Source organism: Podarcis cretensis (genome assembly GCF_951804945.1).
Source record: "Podarcis cretensis genome assembly, chromosome: 16".
Taxonomy (NCBI): domain Eukaryota; kingdom Metazoa; phylum Chordata; class Lepidosauria; order Squamata; family Lacertidae; genus Podarcis; species Podarcis cretensis.
The window spans coordinates 361,537-379,937 of NC_137186.1; the positions used below are offsets into that span (position 1 = coordinate 361,537).

An 18,401-nucleotide genomic window follows, 5' to 3' on the forward strand; every position below is an offset into this window, starting at 1 on the left:
CTGCTGTAAACTGGCACAGAGCAGAACGGGGACTGCCTTCTGCAATGCTGGCCGGCTTCCCATTGGCTGCCGGAAGCTCCTGCAGTCAATGGGAAGCTGCGCACGCCTCCTCCGCACCAGGAATAGCATTTGATCATGCGTGCGCACACTCCAGCACACTGCGGCGTCTGCGGGACCGTGAACTGGCCCAAGCCACAAAAACTTTGCAACCCCTGATTTAAGGGCTCCCCCTGTGCAGAAAGTAAAGGTAAAGGGACCCCTGACCATTAGGTCCAGTCATGGCCGACTCTGGGGTTGCAGCGCTCATCTTGCTCTATAGGCCGAGGGAGCTGGTGTTTGTCCGCAGACAGTTTTTCCGGGTCATGTGGCCAGCAGGACTAAGCCACTTCTGGCGAACCGGAGCAGCGCACGGAAACGCCGTTTACCTTCCCGCTGGACCAGTACCTATTTATCTACTTGCACCTTGACGTGCTTTCGAACTGCTAGGTTGGCAGGAGCAGGGACCGAGCAATGGGAGCTCACCCTGTCACTGAGATTCGAACTGCCGACCTTCTGACTGGCAAGGCCTAGGCTCTGTGGTTTAACCCACCCGCGTCCCTGTGCAGATGGTGCACCCCAAATACCAGGCAAAGGGTTACGGCTGTAGCCCAGGATCCCTCAATGCCACAACCACAGGCAGCAGTGTTTTCAGTGAGGTCCACCATTGACTGCCTTTAACTGTGAGAGCAGCAGGTGTTGCTTTTATGCTGCTCTGTGCCTTAGAATCAGTCTGTAAATATTAGTCAGTCTCATGTATAAATCCATGTAAATATGCTTCTGTATACCAAGCAAAAGTCATGCGTGATTTTTAAACTTTAAACAGGGTAGCTTGTGCCACCTTTTCTGGGAGAGAAAGACTATTGACCAGGGGGAAACTTCCGCACGTAGAATTGCAACGATTTTGGGGGCACAGGAGGAGGAGGAGGAGGAGAGATGTTCCACAATACAAGCAGAAGTGGTCCCAGACAAGACTCATTAGCTGGATCTCACCCTGTCCTTTTTATCTATTTACTGGTCTATATTGTTGGCCCCCTTGCATGGATTTTATTTTAGAAAAACCATTTCTTTAATAAACATAAGAAACCCAAGATAAAAGATCATAAAGAAATACTGTTCAGCAGGTTGAAAGCAGCATAAGGTTGAATATTATTATCATTTAACTTGTTGTTCCAAAGCATTACCAAAAATACATTTCCCCCATCAGTCTGCTAGGCTGCTTTATACAGTATGTGTTCTTTTGTAATAAGCTTAATCATAGTTACTATGGGCCAAATGTTCTCAATCCACTGAGATCTTGTAGGAGATTATGCTTCCCCTAAACAATGCTCTTATAATCCTAGCAGTAGTTATAAGGTAAAACACTATTTCTTGACCATTTCTTGGAATAAAATCTGCTAGAAAAGTAAGCAGAATTGTTTTCGGTCCCAATGGTATACGATATCCTAATATATCAGAGATTTTAGCCTGAACGGATATCCAGAATATTTCTATTAGAGAACAACTCCAAAAAAAGTGTGTATGTAATACACCTTTTTTAGAAAAAAGAGAAGAAAAGAAGTAGAAGGGATTTGTTTAAAATATCCAACAAATCACCACCGCAGAAACACTGCAAAAGCAAATTCACTCACTGCAAAAGCACACACACACACTTGCAAACGGATCAATACAAACAGCAGATGAAACGCAGGCCGTTCCCTCATTTATAACCCAGCAAATAAACATTCTGGTCCTGGAGGCACAAGCCTGTTTCTCTCTGAGCAATCTGGGAATGGGAACGGCCGGCCTAATTTGCTCCCCTGTCAAGGCCAGGACCCCCCCCCCAACACCAAGGCATGGGCACCCGGGGCCAGATCGGCCAAAGAGAGTCGGTTGGGGTCAGGAGGAGAGGGAAGAGAACGGTACCGACCATGTTGGATTCCTTCTTGGTCCAGGTGAGGGTGAGGGGGGGATTTCCTGCCCAGACGCAGGTGAGCGTCACGTCCAGGCTGATGTTGGTGGTCGTGGGCTTGGGCTCCACCACGATGCGAGGGGCAACTGGGGAGAGAACGGGAGCGTCAGGAGATCTGCCCCCATCTCTCTCAGAAGACCGGACCAGGTGGCCCTTGGGCCCTGTCTCCATAAAGAAGTCTCTTGTGAGAGCAGAACCTCCATGGCCAGGGGCAGTCTACCTCGGAATACCAGGCGAGGCAACTGCAGAGGGCTTTTGCATGCCTGTTCTGCTTCTGGGATTCCCGTCGGGGCACGTGGCTGGCCCCTGCAAGAACAGGATGCCAGGTTAGCCGGGACCCCCTTTGGGCCTGATCCTGTGGCAGGGCTCTTCTCTCTCTCTCTCTCTCTCTCTCTCTCTCTCTCTCTCTCTCTCATGCTTGACTGAACCTGTGACAGCCAAACTTACATCTAAAATGTGTGTGTCTTAAGGCAGACATCGCGGGCAGCGGATACAGAAGGACTGGCTGGCTGGTAAATGGATCTGGCCAGGATCTGACCGAATGCCGCTCCTCCAGGAAGTCAAACAGTGACCTACTTGGTCACAGGGCTCAAGATGGGCTGGCCTCTCTTTCCTGCAATAGGGACCCTTCCCAGGCCACGCCCCTCTCCCAGGCCACGCCCCTCTCCCAGGCCACCCCCTCCCTGGCTGGAGAGGCTCCCCAAACTCTGTTCCTGCCTCTCGCTTGCCTGTGAGTCTGGACCAAGGGGACATTTGCCCCGTGCCTTCTTCCCATTTTGCCTCTGGCCAGGATCTCCAGGTGAGCCCTTCAAGGTCACCTCCTCGCCCCCCCTTCCCCCCAGCCACACTCACAATGCACGTCCACCAGGGTGCTGACGTTGGTGCTCCCCACGTCGTTGTGCACTTCGCACGAGACGGGCTCCGTGAAAAAGGTGTAGTCCACCTGCGTCTCGTACCTGCTCTCCTTGGCGTCTTCGATGATGATGCCGCCTTTGGCCCACCTGGGGGCGGGGGCAGAGAAAGGGGCATCAGAAGAAGCAGGGAGGCTTCTGAAACCCCCTCTTCCACCCTCCTCCTAGGGTTAGTCTGTGGAACTCCCTGCCACAAGGGGCAGTGGATAAAATGGACACTGTGGGCGTCCAATGAAGCTGGGTGTTGGAAGATTTGGGAGGGAGAAATCTTTCTTCACCTAGGGCATAGTTAAATGATGAGCGCCAACCTGGCTGGCTATAAAAAGAGGACTGGGCCAATACATGGAGGAGGAGAGGGAAATTGATGGCTAGACGCCACAGTGGCAGCGCTCTGCCCTGCACAGTTGGGGACAGCGATGCTTCTGAAGAGCAGTTGCCAGAAGCTACAGGAGGGGCCCCCTTTGGCCTGATCCTGCGGTCTCCCCACCTTCACCCCAACTCACCTGTAGCCTTTGATCTCTGGGTTGGCGGTGGCCACGCAGGTGAAGGTGACTCGCTCTCCTTCCTGCACCGTCTGGGGCTGAATGGAGAGCGTCACCGTGGGGGGGTCTGCCGGGCAGAAGGAAGGAAGGGCATTAGGGGATGGGGGAGCAACACCATTTGCCTGCAAAGCAGGGAAAAACCCTTCCTGGCCAATTGCCAGGAGTAAAAGTCATTCGAGAAGAGCACTCCTTCAATCTGTTTCTGAGATTCCTCTACCTGGCTGAAATGAAAAACAACCTCTCCTCAGGATGGGAAAACAAAATAAGTCCCATGGGTCTACAGCATATTATTATTAATAATAATTTATTGTTATTATTATTACTACAGTCAAACCTTGGTTGTTGAACATAAAGCCACGTTGGACGTTTAGCTTCTGAAAAACATTCGAAAACCGGAGCATTTACTTCCCGATTTTCAGCGTTCGGGAGCCAAAACGTTCGAAAATTGAGGCATTCGGGATCCGAGGTTTGACTGTATTATAATATTGTTTTATATCCTGCCTTTTTCCTTGGCAAGGTGGCTCACAGATAAGATCGAAACAGCTAAAAACATTGAGTGGGGTATGTGTGTGTGAAGAGCAATAATTAAAAAACATTAATTGATTTTAAACACATGTATTATATGACATGATACAAAACACCCACAACATACAGATAACTACCATAACTATCCACCCCCCCCCCTTTGCCAGCCTCTGCCACCAGCACAACCAACTTTTGAGTTGCGTCCAACGGCTTTCTGCTCCAAGGAGACCCACTGGCATTGATGGGCAAACGGGGCCTATTCATTTCCTTGGGTCTGCTTCCAGGGGGGCCACTGACTTTGCTTTTCTCCGATGAGTCCTCCAAGACGGTGCCAACACCCCATGGCATCCTCAGGTACCCCCTTGGGATATCTGGGGGCACTGAGAACGAACGAGGCCGCCCTCCACTCACGGTGAACGTTGAGCTTGATGGAGGTCTCCTTGCCCGCCGGGATGGCGTCGTTGGCGCAGCGGCAGATGTAGATGCGGCCGATGTCCTGGTCGGTGGGGTTGATGAGGAGCTGGCTGAGCGTGGATTCTCGCTTCCCGTCCGGCAAGACCTCCTGGAGGGGCGAGAGAAGGAGACGGCCGTGTGGGGAAGGGCCAACTGGGGGGTGGAGAAGAAGGCAGCTGGTTTTCTCCTGCTCAGGAGGGCAGGATCCGGATCAACGGGGAAGGAGATTCTGACTGAACACCAGGAAAAACTTTCTGATGGTGAGAGCTCTTTGGCAAGAATTCCTTAGCTGCGATTCCTGCATCGCAGGGGTTAGACTAGATCACTCTGGGGGTCCCTTTTCCAACTCTACAGTTTTACGATAACACAATATTATTACTATTATCTATTACGTTTGCATGCTGCCCTTCATCTGAAGACCTCAGGGCAGCATAAAAACACAAGATAAAAACAAATGCATAATAAAAACAGGAACAATAATGATTCCAGCCCTCTAAAAATAAACTTTCGATTCCAGTCCTTGTGGTTCCGAATCAAGGGCTGATCTAAATGAGAACAAAGGAAGTTGCCTTAGACAGAGTCAGATTCTTCTGCCCATCCAGCTCAATGTTGCCCACACTGACTGGCAGCAGCTGGGGTGTGTGTCTTTATCCAGTCCAACCTGGAGATGCTGCCGGTAGGGCTTGATTCTGTGGCCTTCTGCATGCCAAGCAGGTGTTCTGCCACTGAGCTCCAGCCCTTCCCCATATCCAATTGTGGCGTTCTCTTCCGTCCCTCTTTTCCCTGCCAGGAAACTCCTCTCTGTGCTCTGTGGAGTTTTCCTCTCCCTTCTCAATTATGAATCCCATCTCCTCCCCCCCCCCCAGGCACCACCACTGGAACTTCCTCGCTGACGGCCCCCTCCCTGCGCTGGCTCCTGAGCCAAGCCGTTCCTGCTCATTAATCCCCCCAGACATTTATGGGGCGATAACATTAATTCCGACAACCTCGTTGGGCCTTTAATGGGCACAGGCAGAATGGAACAGGAACTTGGTTCGGCTCCAGCCTTAATTTGGAAGCGGCCGTCCGTGCAAAATGCAGCCAGGCTCCTAAGTCATAAGGATGCAAGAAAAGCCCTGCTGGATCAGGCCCATGGCCCATCTAGCTCAGCCTCCTGTTCTCACAATGGCTGCATGCCGCTCAGACTCTCGATAGAGTGCCTCTGGAGCTGGAGGTTCCATAGAAACAGAAGAAGAGCCTGGCTGCTGGATCCGGCCAAGGGAGGCTCATCTAGTTCAGAATCCTTTTTTTGCAGGGCTCAGCCAGATGCCACAAGAGCTGAGCACAATGGCAGCATGTAAGAACATGGAAAAGGCTGGTGGACCTGGCCAGGGGCCGGGGGTGACGCACCCCCATGTTGCCGCTTGGGGAGAAACAGGCAAGGCCCAAAATCCTGGCTCAGGGTGGCAAATCAGGTGCCCCAATGGGAAGCCCAGAGCTGTTACTCAGAATAATAATAATAATAATAATAATAATAATAATGAAAATAAATTTTATTTATACCCTGCCCTCCCCAGCCAAGACCGGGCTCAGGGTGGCTAACACCAGATATAAAAACAATTGATTAAAATACAACTTAAAATACAACTTAAAAACAAGATTAAAGATGGAGGCAGAGCACAGCCAAGGTGGCTGGCAGCCAGAGTTAGCTACTTCTCTCCCATTAATTCCTCTTTTTCCTCCACTCACAAAAGAAAGAAAAATGGGGTGGGGGGCGAGAAAAGCTTGCTTCTGAAGCTCCTTGGAAGGAGCTGGAACTCCTGGGTCCTTTCCTTCCATTCTCCGTTCCAAGAGCACAGCGCCAAGCCAGAATCAGGCCCCCTCCTGACGTGGGTGGGGGGCCGGGTTCCCTTTGGTGAACCAGAAGGTGCAGAGTCCCATCTTCTGCTCCAGGTTTGGATAGAGGAGACAGCGGGGTTGAGAAGGCAGCCAGAACTCCCTGCTCAAATGCAGCATGCGGCACTTTTCAATTAAGTGAATAGGAGAGGAAGAAGAGACAAGTTTGCAAAACTCTGCCTGGCTTGGAGAAAGCAGACGGAGAAATGTTTTTCTCCCTCTGCCATAATGCTAGGACTCTTGGGCATCCAATGAAATTGGCCGTTGGGAGATTCAGGGCAGGCGCAAGAAAGTCCACGCAGCTCAGCGTTAAGCTGTGGAACTCCCTGCCACAGGAGGAGGCAGTGATGGCCACCAACCTGGATGGCTTTAATAATAATAATAATAATAATAATAATAATAATAATAATAATAATTTATTATTTGTACCCCACCCATCTGGCTGGGTTTCCCCAGCCACTCTGGGCGGCTTCCAACAAAGATGAAAGATACACTAAAATGTCACATATTAAAAACTTCCCTGAACAGGGCTGCCTTCAGATGTCTTCTGAATGTCAGGTAGATGTTTATCGCTTTGACATCTGATGGGAGGGCGTTCCACAGGGTGGGCGCCACTACCGAGAAGGCCCTCTGCCTGGTTCCCTGTAACTTGGCTTCTCGCAGTGAGGGAACTGCCAGAAGGCCCTCGGAACTGGACCTCAGTGTCCGGGCAGAATGATGGGGGAGGAGACGCTCCTTCAGATATACTGGACCAAGGCCGTTTAGGGCTTTCAAGGTCAGCCCCAACACTTTGAATTGCACTCAGAAACGTACTGGGAGCCAATGTAGGTCTTTCAAGACCAGTGTTATATGGGCTCGGCGGCCGCTCCCAGTCACCAGTCTAGCTGCCGCATTCTGGATTAGTTGTAGTTTCCGGGTCACCTTCAAAGGTAGCCCCACATAGAGTGCATTGCAGTAGTCCAAGCGGGAGATAACCAGAGCATGCACCACTCTGGCGAGACAGTCTGCAGGCAGATAGGGTCTCAGCCTACGTACCAGATGGAGTTGGTAAACAGCTGCCCTGGACACAGATTTGACCTGTGCCTCCATGGACAGCTGTGAGTCCAAAATGACTCCCAGGCTGCGCACCTGGTCCTTCAGGGGCACAGTTACCCCATTCAGGACCAGGGAATCCTCCACACCTGCCCGCCTCCTGTCCCCCCAAAACAGTACTTCTGTCTTGTCAGGATTCAACCTCAATCTGTTAGCCGCCATCCATCCTCCAGCCGCCTCCAGACACTCACATAGGACCTTCACCGCCTTCACTGGTTCTGATTTAAAAGAGAGGTAGAGCTGGGTATCATCCGCATACTGATGAACACCCAGCCCAAACCTCCTGATGATCTCTCCCAGCAGCTGCATGTAAATGTTGAAAAGCATGGGGGAGAGGACAGAACCCTGAGGCACCCCACAAGTGAGAGCCTAGGGGTCTGAACACTCATCCCCCCTACCACTTTCTGAACATGGCCCAGGAGGAAGGAGCGGAACCACTGTAGGACAGTGCCCCCAGCTCCCAGCCCCTCAAGACGGTCCAGAAGGATGTTATGGTCGATGGTATCAAACGCCGCTGAGAGATCCAGCAGAACTAGGAAACAGCTCTCACCTTTGTCCCTAGCCCGCCTGAGATCATCAACCAGTGCGACCAAGGCAGTTTCAGTCCCATGATGAGGCCTGAACCCCGACTGGAAGGGATCCAAACGGTCCACTTCTTCCAGGCGTGCCTGGAGTTGTTCAGCAACCACTCGCTCAATCACCTTGCCCAAGAATGGAAGATTTGAGACTGGGTGATAGAGAGGATTGGACAAATCCATGGAGGAGGAGAGGGCCCCTAGCCACCCCGGCTTTGCTCTGCCCTCTACTGTCAGAGGCAACAACGCTGGAACCGCAGAAGAGGACAGGGCTCTTGAACTCAAATCCTGCTTGTGGATTTCCCATGGGGAACATCTGCTTGGCCAACGTGAGAAGATGATGCTGGGCTAGATGGGCTATGCGCCTGATCCAGCAGGTTCTACTCATGTGCAAACTGAGGCAAGACTAAACGACGTCACAAAACTCTCCGCAAAGCCAGAAAACCTGCGACACCCTGCCCTGGGAGTTTAGGCTCCCCTGGAACTCCTGCAAGGATTTCCCACAGCTTTTTCAATTTTATCCATTCCCGGATCCAGCAAATACAGAAGGCTTCATAATATAACTTCAAAGACCCCCCTCTTCTGGATCCAAAACGACCCGCAAATCCACAGCTATGCAGCAACTGAATGCATGCAGAATGGTCTCCGCCTGCAATATCACATCATCTCCAGGGGTCTGGCATACATGCAAAAGTTGCTGTGCTGCAACTAAGGAGACGCCTCCTTTGTCACCCTGCCCCGCCAGCTGGATCCGGAGCAGGCCCCCCCTGCCCCTACCGTGGTCGTGGCCGCTTCCAACTGCTGCACCCCATCGCGGAACCAGGCGATGGTGGCGGCTGGCTTGGCGTTGCGCGCCCGGCACGTGAGGTTGTGTGGGGTCCCAGCCCGCAGCAGGATCTCAGGGGCTCCGTCGATCACGGGGTCCTCGGGAGGAACTGTGGAGGGAGAGGCAAAGAGGGTCAGCCATCCCTTTGAACACCGACATGCTGCCCCCGCCTTAGGATACACTTGGCTCCCCAGGCCAGGAAGCCATTAGAGGTACTCCAGGTGTGGCTGAACTCCCAGAAGCCCCAGAAGCCAGCCTGGCCGATGGTCAGGGATGTCAGGAGTTGGGAGTCATAGGTGTTCCCTGTTGCTGCCTCAGGTGAGCTCACCAACCTCCGGAAGAAGCCCTGCTTAGCCCCCTCTGCTTTCTATGGGGTGAAAGATGTGGGGGTTGGACTAGATGACCCCCGGGGTCCCTTCCAACGCTATAATTCTGCGATTCTTTGATTCTGTGATTCTACTCTTCTTCTGTTCAGTTCCACAGGGGGGATTTAAGAAGCAGCTGCCTCCGCTCCGCTCCTCTCTGATGAAATATATATATCTATCTCCCTCTTTGTGATGAGCTCTTTCCGCAAGGCAGAGAGGAACTCTGCCTGCTACCTGCGGAGATTTCGGAAGGCTGGGCTCTCCCTCCTTGTTCTCTCCTGAGTGGTCTTGTTTTAAAATTGCTCCGCGCAAGCTAGCTGGGTGGAGAGCAGGAGCTCTTCAAAACACGCCACAACTTCGCAGGATTCCACCTCCCCTCAAATAATAAAAGAATCCAGGCTGCATAATTCTGAAATATTGATGCTGCTTCAGTGACAGGGAAACAGAGGGTCCCTCACGGTTTTCCTCTCTTTTTTGGGAAAGAAAAATCAAGACCGAGTTGACAGCCTGATTGTCACTCAGGAAGATAAAGAGACAGGCTCTCTCCCCCCTTTTCTTTTTTTGATGGATTCATTTTCCTTAGATATAGACAGGGGTCCATTATTGATTTATGATCACCCTTTTAATTTAAAATAATAACAGGAGCAACAACCTGCTAAAAAAAGGCCTTGTTCAGAGGAAGAAATGAAGATGAAGGAGGGGAGAAAATGGGGCGTCTCGTTGGCGGTTGTTAATTATGAAGCAATGAGGGGGGTCAGCTGGAGAGGGAGGCAAGGGGCGTTTGATTAGGAAAGAGATTTGGGGAGGCTTCCCTCCCCCTCTTGGCTTGCAACTAATCACAAAGCAATTGCAGCCAAAATGTACAGGTGAAAAGGATCAAGGGGTCTGAGCAGAACACAAGCTCAACAGGAGCCAACAGTGTGATGCAGCAGCAAAAAAGGCGAATACTATTCTAGGCTGCAGGAAGAGAAGTCTAGTGTCCAGATCAAGGGAAGTAATAATGCCACTCCATGCTGCCTCAGCCAGACCCCACCTGGAAGACAGTGGTACCTCAGTTTATGACCTTAATCCGTTCCGGAAGTCCGGTTGCAAACTGAAGCCGGTTGTAAACTGAGGCACACTTTCCCTAAGGAGGCTTCCCTTCCACTGTTCGGATTCCGGTCGTAGACCGAGGTGAAGTTCGCAAACTGGGACACTATTTCTGGGTTTGCGGAGTTCGCAAACCGAAAAATTCGTAAACTGGACTGGTGGTAAACCGAGGCACCACTGCACTGTGTCTAGTTCTGGGCACCACAATTTGAGAAGGAGATGGACAAGCTGGAAGATGGACAGAGGAGGGGGACTGGAAGCCCAGCCCTGTGAGGAATGGCCGAGGGAGTTGGGGATGTTGAGCCTGGAAAAGAGGAGAACGAGAGGAGATATGAGAGCCGTCTTCAAATACCGGAAGGGCTGTCACAGGGAAGATGGAGAGAGTTTGTTTCCTGCTGCTCAGGACAGAAGGAGCAGGACCTTGATCAGTGGAACAACCAGTAAGGAGATGCTGAGCCAAGGGCCACTGGGCAGGAGGACAGACACCCTGGGAAGGCGGCAACTCTCCTTTGCTTGAGGCCAGGGATTATTTAGCACTGCCAGGGGTTGGTCTAGATGACCCTTGGGTTCCCTTCCAGCTCCACGATTTCTGTTCTCGCCGACCTTCCCTTGACTGACTCAGGCCAGGCCACTGGGGTGGGGAGGGAGCCCTGCCTCAGCCATTGGTATTCCTACTGGCGCGTCTCCTCCATGCGGCTGACAGCCGGCCATTTGGGGTCAGCAGCTGGGGCAGGCCGCTAGAGACACCCAGAGATCCTTGCTCATGGCCACAAGTGGGGTTTGGGCAGGGAAGGACACCATGGGTGCAAATGGGGTGGGGAGGGAGAGTCTGCCCCCCGTCCCCAAACAACCGCAGCTCCCCGATGTGGATTGGGGGCTGGCAAAAGCCCGTCGCCTTTCCCCTTCTGAATGTTCGGTCGGGATCTCCGCCCTCGAAATGTGAATCAGTCAGTTTCGATCTTACTCTCTGGAAACAAGATTGCTGCAGTTTCTATGGGGCAGCCCCCTAGATATTTGGAAAAGCCCCTCTCCGTCTTTGACAGCGCTCCCTTCCTCTCAGTCCTGGATCCCCAAAGCTGCTCCTACTATGACTCCCGCCTCCCCCTCCCCCCACAGGATCCGGCCGTTTCGTCCCATTGATCGCGCCTCTGCCCCCCCCCCATTCCCCCTCCGCTCTTAATGCCTTAATATATATTCATGGCCAGCATGAGTTACACTTGCCGTGGGGGGCTGTAAATTTGTGTTTTCCCCCACTTGCTTCATAAAAGCTGCAGAGGAATGTTAGACCCTGTGGAAAACTTCAGAGGGGGGGGGAGGATCTGTGCTTCTTCTGCCTGCCTGCTCCCTTCTCTCCCCCCCACAGCAACTGCATTAGAAAGGAAAAGCAAAAATGGAGAGGAAATCTTCGCTAGGAGGTTATTTCTGCCCCTGCCCCACAAGTGAGATAGATTGCTACCAGAGCTGGGGTCAGTCTGACCCTAATCTGCCCCCCCCAAAAAACCAGGAGAGTCAGGGGCATCTCGGTGGCTCCACTTTGTCTTCATGAGCTCCCAGAAGGAGGGACAGGTGTCCCTTGGAAGGTTTCCTCAGGAAATCACAGAATCGTAGAGTTGGAAGGGACCCCAGCGGTCATCCAGCCCACCCCCCCCGGCAATGCAGGAAGCACAGCTAAGTCGCCATTGTTATCTGTAGCACCAGAAGAAATGAGGTTTCCAGAAGAGGGCCGTAGCCTGGAGCAGCTTTGAGAAGAAGAAGAAGAAAAAATCCTTAAATAAGAGACACGGGGGAATGATTAATGGACTTCATTGTCTGTACACTAATGCACAAAGCATGGGAAATAAACAAGATGAGCTTGAGCTCTTGGTACAGCAAACTAAATATGACATAATAGGCATCACTGAAACCTGGTGGGATAAGTCTCATGATTGGAATGTAATAATGGAGGGATACAATCTATTTCAGAGAAACAGACCAGACAAGAAAGGAGGAGGAGTGGCGTTATATGTCAGGGATGTGTATACCTGTGGAGAGATCCAAGATTTAGAACCTCAAAGCCAAAGTGAGAGCATTTGGGTCAAAATTAAGGGAGAGAAGAATAACAGGGACCTCATTGTGGGAGTTTACTATAGATCCCCAAGCCAAACGGAGGACATAGATGATGCCTTCCTGGAACAGATGGCCAAGCATGCAAAAGGAAGGGAGATAGTAGTAATGGGGGACTTCAATTACCCGAATATTTGTTGGATGTCAAACTCAGCTAAGAGCATAAGGTCAAACAGATTCCTCACTGGCCTTGCAGACAACTTTGTTGTCCAGAAAGTGGGAGAAGCAACAAGAGGAACAGCCATTTTAGATCTGGTCCTAACCAATGTTGATGACCTGGTTAGTGGGGTAGAAGTGGAAGGATCATTAGGCGCGAGTGATCATGCTCTTCTGAAGTTTACTATACAGCGGAAAGGAGCAGCCAAGCATACTAGGACTCAATTTCTTGACTTTAAGAAAGCCGACTTCATAAAACTTAGGGAAGTGCTGGGTGAGATCCCATGGACAGTAATACTAAAAGGAAAGGGAGTTCATGATGGCTGGGAGTTTGTTAAGAGGGAGATAGTAAAAGCACAACTTCAGGCAATACCAATGAGACGGAAACATGGAAGGTGCCTAAAGAAGCCAGGCTGGCTATCTAAAGAACTTTTAACTGAGTTAAGATTAAAAAAGGATGTGTACAAAAAATGGAAAAGGGGGGAAACCACCAAAGAGGAATTCAAACAAATAGCCAGCACGTGTAGACACAAAGTCAGAAAAGCTAAAGCACAGAATGAACTCAGGCTTGCTAGAGAGGTTAAAAGCAACAAAAAAGGCTTTTATGGGTATGTTCGTAGCAAAAGGAAGAACAAAGAAACAGTGGGGTCACTCAGAGGAGAAGATGGTGAAATGCAAACGGGACACAGAAAGGGCTGAACTCCTCAATGCCTTCTTTGCCTCAGTCTTCTCCGATAAAGAAAACAATGCCCGACCTGAAGAATTTGGAGCAAATGATTCAGCAGAGGAAACACAGCCCAGAATAACTAAGGAGATAGTACAAGAATACTTGGCTAGTTTAGATTTATTCAAGTCTCCAGGGCCAGATGAACTGCATCCAAGAGTATTAAAAGAACTGGCAGATGTGATCTCAGAACCACTGGCAGTCATCTTTGAGAATTCCTGGAGAACAGGCGAAGTCCCGGCAGACTGGAGGAGGGCAAATGTTGTCCCTTTTTCAAAAAGGGGAAAAGAGAGGACCCAAATAATTACCGCCCAGTCAGTCTGACATCAATACCAGGGAAGATTCTGGAGCAGATCATTAAGCAAACAGTCTGTGAGCACCTAGAAAGGAATGCTGTGATCACCAATAGTCAGCATGGATTTCTGAAAAATAAGTCATGTCAGACTAACCTGATCTCGTTTTTTGACAGAATTACAAGCCTGGTAGATGAAGGGAACGCAGTGGATGTAGCCTACCTTGATTTCAGCAAGGCATTTGACAAGGTGCCCCATGATATTCTTGTAAAGAAGCTGGTAAAATGTGGTCTTGACTATGCTACCAACTCAGTGGATTTGTAACTGGCTGACTGACCGAACCCAAAGGGTGCTCATCAATGGTTCCTCTTCATCCTGGAGAAGAGTGACTAGTGGGGTGCCACAGGGTTCTGTCTTGGGCCCCGTCTTATTCAACATCTTTATCAACGACTTGGATGATGGACTCAAGGGCATCCTGATCAAATTTGCAGATGACACCAAACTGGGAGGGGTGGCTAACACCCCAGAGGACAGGATCACACTTCAAAACGACCTTGACAGATTAGAGAACTGGGCCAAAACAAACAAGATGAATTTTAACAGGGAGAAATGTAAAGTATTGCACTTGGGCAAAAAAAATGAGAGGCACAAATACAAGATGGGTGACACCTGGCTTGAGAGCAGTACATGTGAAAAGGATCTAGGAGTCTTGGTTGACCACAAACTTGACATGAGCCAACAGTGTGACGCGGCAGCTAAAAAAGCCAATGCAATTCTGGGCTGCATCAATAGGAGTATAGCATCTAGATCAAGGGAATTAATAGTGCCACTGTATTCTGCTCTGGTCAGACCTCACCTGGAGTACTGTGTCCAGTTCTGGGCACCACAGTTCAAGAAGGACACTGACAAACTGGAATGTGTCCAGAGGAGGGCAACCAAAATGGTCAAAGGCCTGGAAACGATGTCTTATGAGGAACGGCTAAGGGAGCTGGGCATGTTTAGCCTGGAGAAGAGGAGGTTAAGGGGTGATATGGTAGCCATGTTCAAATATATAAAAGGATGTCACATAGAGGAGGGAGAAAGGTTGTTTTCTGCTGCTCCAGAGAAGCGGACACGGAGCAATGGATCCAAACTACAAGAAAGAAGATTCCACCTAAACATTAGGAAGAACTTCCTGACAGTAAGAGCTGTTTGACAGTGGAATTTGCTGCCAAGGAGTGTGGTGGAGTCTCCTTCTTTGGAGGTCTTTAAGCAGAGGCTTGACAACCATATGTCAGGAGTGCTCTGATGGTGTTTCCTGCTTGGCAGGGGGTTGGACTCGATGGCCCTTGGGGTCTCTTCCAACTCTAGGATTCTATGATTCTATGAAGAGGGGCCAAAGGAAAAGAAGGAACGTTCTTTCATATGTAGTGGAATTGTAAAATAAAAATAAAAAATATTGGGAAATGATTTATAATGAATTGAAAAGAATGTTTAAGATAACTTTTGTTAAAAGACCAGAAGCTTTATTACTAGGCATTTCAGGTCAAGATATGCCAAAAGAGAAGAAAAAACTGTTCACGTATGCGACAAAAGTGGCTAGGATTTTATGAGACCAAAGATGGAAAAGTGATGAAATACCAACCAAAGAACAATGGCAAGAGAAACTGATGGACTATGGCAAAATGGCGAAGCCAACGGAAAGACTCAGAGATAAAGACAACAGAGATTTTAAAGAAGATTGGGAACCATTTATACCGTATCTACAGAATCAAAGAAATGGACTCACTAGCAGGGTTTGAGTAAACGCTTACAATTAACAATATAAACATGGAAGCTATAAAAATGAGGTCAAAATGATGAGAATATAACAGCATTTAATTTAAGGATATAATATTGAAATATAGTATTGTAAACAGGTCAAGTTCATATGTAAAAAACCAGAAGGGGAAGTTGAGGGAAGTCATGGTGGGGGGGGAGAAGCGGGGAATTCAATTTGTTATTATTTGCTATGATGTAATTGTGAACAAATAATAACAACGTTAAATTCAATATATATATATATATATATAGAGAGAGAGAGAGAGAGAGAGAGAGAGAGAGAGAGAGAGAATAAGAGAGGTCATGATAGAGGGGTCCAAGATTGTCTGGTGTGAAAGTGGACAGAGGTTCCCCCTCCCTCTCTCATAATATTAGAACCCAACGGGGGTTCCAGCGAAGTGGGATGTTGGAGGAGTCAGAACAGAATCCAGGTTGTTGCAGGAACAGCTAGAGATGCGCGTGCAGCACAGTTTATTTTATTTTATTTTTTTTTTTAAATATATTTTATTAAGGGTTTTCTTGTTTTACAGTGTAAGTGTAATGCCTCGTATTTTTTTTTTTCCCGTGTAACATTTTTACAAATCCATTTCATTTGTTGAGGCATTAGGGGGAGAAGAAAAAAGAAAAGAAAAAAAAAAGAAGAAGAAAGGAGGGTGAAGGGAGGGGAGATGGATGGGGGTGGGGTGGGGTAGCGGTGTTTCTATTATGCTTAATGTATGTAGTTTGGTGTCAGCGTGCTTGTGTTGTTCACTTGTGTTCCTTTGGTGGTGAGAGAGGTTGGGGTTGGCCTAGGATGTGATTGTTTGTTTGTGATTGGCTGTGATGATCTTTGTTTTCGTGTGTGAGTGAGGTGGGTGGGTGTTTTGGATCAAGTTAGCCATATTGATTTGTATGCTGTTGGTGGATTATTGTCATTGTCCTGTTGGGCTGTGTATGTGATAAAGGGGAGCCATACCGGGGTGAAGGTGTCTTCTTCTGTTTGTCCCCGTGTCAGTTTCAGTTTGTTAGTTAATTTTTCTAGTAGGGCTGTTTCCCATACTATTTGGTACCATTGGTCCATGCTTACTCCTGACAGGTCTCTCCAGTGTCTGGTTATGGTGTGCAGCACAGTTTAGAACTTCTCTAAGAGGCGCCCCGAGTTCTAGTCTTCAGTACTTCCCCAAAGGGATGTGGGGGGGGGGGACACAAGGAGAAATGCCAGAACAGCACTTACTGAGGACTGTCAGCTTGGCGCGCCGGGAGCGAAGCGCGGCTTCTGTGGCCTGGCACTCGTAGAGGGCATCGTCCGAGAGCTCGGCATCCGTGATCTCCAGGTTGTATTGTCCAGAATCAGAGGCTCCAATGATCCTGTACCGGGGCCAGGCTGAGAATGATTTTTAAAACAAAGGAGATGCAATAGTCACGCTATGGTGAACAAACAGCCACAAGGAATTTCTATTATTATTATTATTATTATTATTATTAGCCTGCTTTTCCCCAGGACTGCAACACAAGGTGGCTTATGCAGAAATTCAGACAAGACAGATAAAACACAAAAAACTGAAAACATAGAAAAGATCATCACTAACAAATAATTAAGCTGCCGTCGAATTAAAAAGCACATCTACTAAAAGAGAAATGATAAACATAATAATAAAAACAGTGCAGTGTTATTTAAAAGCCCCTCCTTGAAAAGCAGCCAGTTCCCAAAGGCCTATCAAGGGAAAAGAGGCTTCTCCTGTTTATGGCATTTATCTAACACTTGATCATTTTGCGTTCCTGAGGGGTGCAGAGAAGGAAGGAACCAGACGGAGAATAAACAAGTCAGGGACAGCCAGGCGCCGGCATTTCCGCCCTCGGGAGCACCCAAACAGTCTCCAGAGGCAGCCCCAGGGGGAGAGGACTGCAGTAGCCCAGCCAGAATGCCAGGCTTGCCCTTCTGGGCCCCGAGGCGGCCACCATTTCTCCAAGGGAGGCTGGCCGGTGTGTCCTGCCTGTCCTCTTTGTATGCAAAATGGGCACCTCAAATGCCTAGTTGAGGACAAGGAGCAAAGATTCCCCCCCTGACCCCCGAGTGCGGAGTGAGCCTTTGAGGAGCTGAGCCGCTTCTTTCAGCTCCTTCCCCTCCCAACGCCAGGGATCCAGTTCCCTTTCCAGTGCCAGGGATCCACGGTGGGATCCTCCATCGAGCTGGCCAGCCTTGATGATCCCTTGGGAGCAAACCTGAGAGTGCAGCAAATAGACTAGGAGGAGTTCCTGGGTGCCTTTTGGGTTCTCTTTGGCCCTTCTGCCTGCTTAAAAGGTAAAGGGACCCCTGACTGTTAGGTCCAGTCGCTGATGACTCCGGGGTTGCGGCGCTCATCTCGCTTTACTGGCCAAGGAAGCTGGTGTACAGCTTCCGGGTCATGTGGCCAGCATAACTAAGCCGCTTCTGGCGAACCAGAGCAGCGCACGGAAACGCCGTTTACCTTCCTGCCAGAGCGGTACCTATTTATCTACTTGCACTTTGATGCGCTTTCGAACTGCTAGGTTGGCAGGAGCAGGGACTGAGCAAAGGGAGCTCACCCCGTCGTGGGGATTCGAACCGCCAACCTTCTGATTGGCAAGCCCTAGGCTCTGTGGTTTAACCCACAGCACCATCCGTGTCCTTTCTGCCTGCTTCCCCCTCCCTTTATTCCCAATAAAGTTCCTTAATTTGACTGACAAATTTGTCTGCCAACCTCGGGGTTCCTGAATCCCACTTGGCCTTCAGGCTACTGGGAGCTGAAGATGGGAGTTGCAAGAGACCAGCACACTCTTGCAGAGGCAGGCTGCCTTTACGCTCAAGTAAAACACCATTGCGCAGCGGAGTCCTGGGGCCCTGGATGGGGGCCTTTCCAGAGCAGCTGCTTGGGGGCGTCTCAGGCTCCCTCCCCTGTGGGGCTGAAGCAGAAACCGGGCGGAGAGGAAGACCGCCAGCCGACACCGCAGGGCTGTTGTGCTGCAGCTGAGCAGCGAAGGGAGAGGCGTTCTTCTTTAGTCACACAAGCCAGGATGAGAGAAACTCTGTGCATGTGCATTGTAGGAACAGCACTCGTGTGTCTGCATAAGCACCATTGTGCACACG

The 18,401-nt window shown here is 49.9% G+C and overlaps 1 protein-coding gene across 1 annotated transcript in view; it reads right to left on the reverse strand.

Annotated features, from left to right (window-relative positions):
- The window catches only part of KIRREL1 (kirre like nephrin family adhesion molecule 1), a 114,800-nt gene that overhangs the window by 11,367 nt on the left and 85,032 nt on the right, over nt 1–18,401 (reverse strand). Inside the window, exons 3-8 of the mRNA XM_079958017.1 lie at nt 16,530–16,679; nt 8,738–8,895; nt 4,377–4,527; nt 3,402–3,507; nt 2,840–2,988; nt 1,946–2,073 (exon numbers count right to left, since the gene is read on the reverse strand). Coding sequence (XP_079814143.1) covers nt 1,946–2,073; nt 2,840–2,988; nt 3,402–3,507; nt 4,377–4,527; nt 8,738–8,895; nt 16,530–16,679 — 842 coding nt within the window. The remainder of the gene's footprint in view (nt 1–1,945; nt 2,074–2,839; nt 2,989–3,401; nt 3,508–4,376; nt 4,528–8,737; nt 8,896–16,529; nt 16,680–18,401) is intronic.